The sequence below is a fragment of the Camelina sativa genome, chromosome 19 (genome assembly GCF_000633955.1).
Source record: "Camelina sativa cultivar DH55 chromosome 19, Cs, whole genome shotgun sequence".
Taxonomy (NCBI): domain Eukaryota; kingdom Viridiplantae; phylum Streptophyta; class Magnoliopsida; order Brassicales; family Brassicaceae; genus Camelina; species Camelina sativa.
Window position 1 is genome coordinate 19,280,942 of NC_025703.1, and position 1,542 is coordinate 19,282,483.

The 1,542-nt window shown below is 44.9% G+C and overlaps 1 protein-coding gene across 2 annotated transcripts in view; it reads left to right on the plus strand.

Annotated features, from left to right (window-relative positions):
* LOC104766692 (classical arabinogalactan protein 9) overlaps window positions 219-1,542 on the plus strand; it is a 2,422-nt gene continuing 1,098 nt past the window's right edge. Inside the window, exons 1-2 of one of the 2 annotated variants that reach the window (XR_002036661.1) lie at window positions 219-785; window positions 1,364-1,502. Coding sequence is in view for 1 of the 2 variants with exons in the window: in XM_019240641.1 (XP_019096186.1) it covers window positions 273-785; window positions 1,364-1,429 (579 nt within the window). In the remaining variant the exon portion in view is untranslated. Of the gene's footprint in view, window positions 786-1,363; window positions 1,537-1,542 lie in introns of those variants that run through there. The other variant, XM_019240641.1, reaches the window with a different exon arrangement.

A 1,542-nucleotide genomic window follows, 5' to 3' on the forward strand; every position in this document is an offset into this window, starting at 1 on the left:
ACAACTCATACACATCCCACATCCCATCATAATTTGGTTAAATGAAGGACTCGCCAACGTGTCAACAGATCTAGCACCGCCAACTTCTCACATGGCATCATGGGGTATTATTATTATACACTACTAAAAGAACCAACTTCAACACGACGCCATGTATCTGCGTTTTGATAATAATTCCCACTTTTTCCTATTTAAATAAATCCTTCACTTTCCTCCTTTTACATTTCCTCACTCACTCACTCAGAGAGAAAGAAAAAAAGAAGAATCAAAAAATGGCTCGATCTTTCGCTATCGCTGTGATCTGTATCGTCCTCGTCGCCGGCGTCACTGGCCAAGCTCCAACTTCACCACCAACCGCCACACCAGCACCACCAACTACAACAACTCCTCCACCAACAGCTACTCCTCCTCCCGTCTCAGCACCACCACCAGTCACAACTTCTCCTCCTCCAGTCACCACCGCACCTCCTCCAGCTAACCCACCACCACCAGTCTCATCTCCTCCTCCTGCTTCTCCTCCACCAGCAACTCCTCCTCCAGTCGCTTCTCCTCCTCCTCCCGTCGCTTCTCCTCCTCCAGCAACTCCTCCTCCCGTTGCTACTCCTCCTCCAGCTCCTCTAGCTTCCCCTCCTGCCCAAGTTCCGGCTCCAGCACCGACCACGAAGCCAGATTCTCCATCTCCTTCCCCGTCGTCTAGCCCACCTCTTCCGTCTAGCGATGCTCCTGGACCTAGCACCGAGTCGACCTCTCCTGGTCCTGGCCCTTCCACCGATGTAAACGACCAGGTTTGTAAACTCATTCTTCTAGATCTTGTACAATGTGTTTGAGATCTGAGATGTTTTGACTTTGAGACTTGCTTGATTTGTCTGAAACTGATTAGATCTAAACCAGTTTGAACTAGAAAAAAAAGTGAAAAACATGTTTAGCTCAATTTAGCAAGAGAATGCTAGTCCACGATAATGTGCGCCCGTATCGGTCTTGATGATTTTGGTCTGTCTGCCTCGAGATCTTCGGATCCGAGCCGCGGCGCGTGGGTGCAATAATCACGTGACATTGTCAGTCTGCACGTGAATAGTAAATAATCCCACGTGGCAATATGCTTTTGGACCAAAGTAGATCTAAGTTTAACTTTAGAGTTTGTAGTAATAAAATATAGTCGTTAAGCGTGATGGACGGATTGTCTTAATATCTGCTCTCCCAAGATTATTTTAAGTTTTTTCAGCCCCTAGATTTTAGGATCTTTTCAAATGTATCCCAGGATTAATTTAATATACCAGAAAAGTCCAATTTTGAAATTAAGTGATGCTATGGCTTTTATTATCCGACAAACTGAAATGCTGATATGAAACCTTATGTTTTGCAGAATGGAGCTAGCAAGATGGTATCGAGCTTAGTATTTGGATCTGTGCTCGTATGGTTTATGGTCTAAGTGGAGTCTTTTGGCCACCACAGCAGTGTTCCTTGCATTTATTATTATGTCGTCGTCTTTTGTTTGTTCCATTGTATTGCTTGGGACTGAATTCTTTTGGGATTTATTATCTT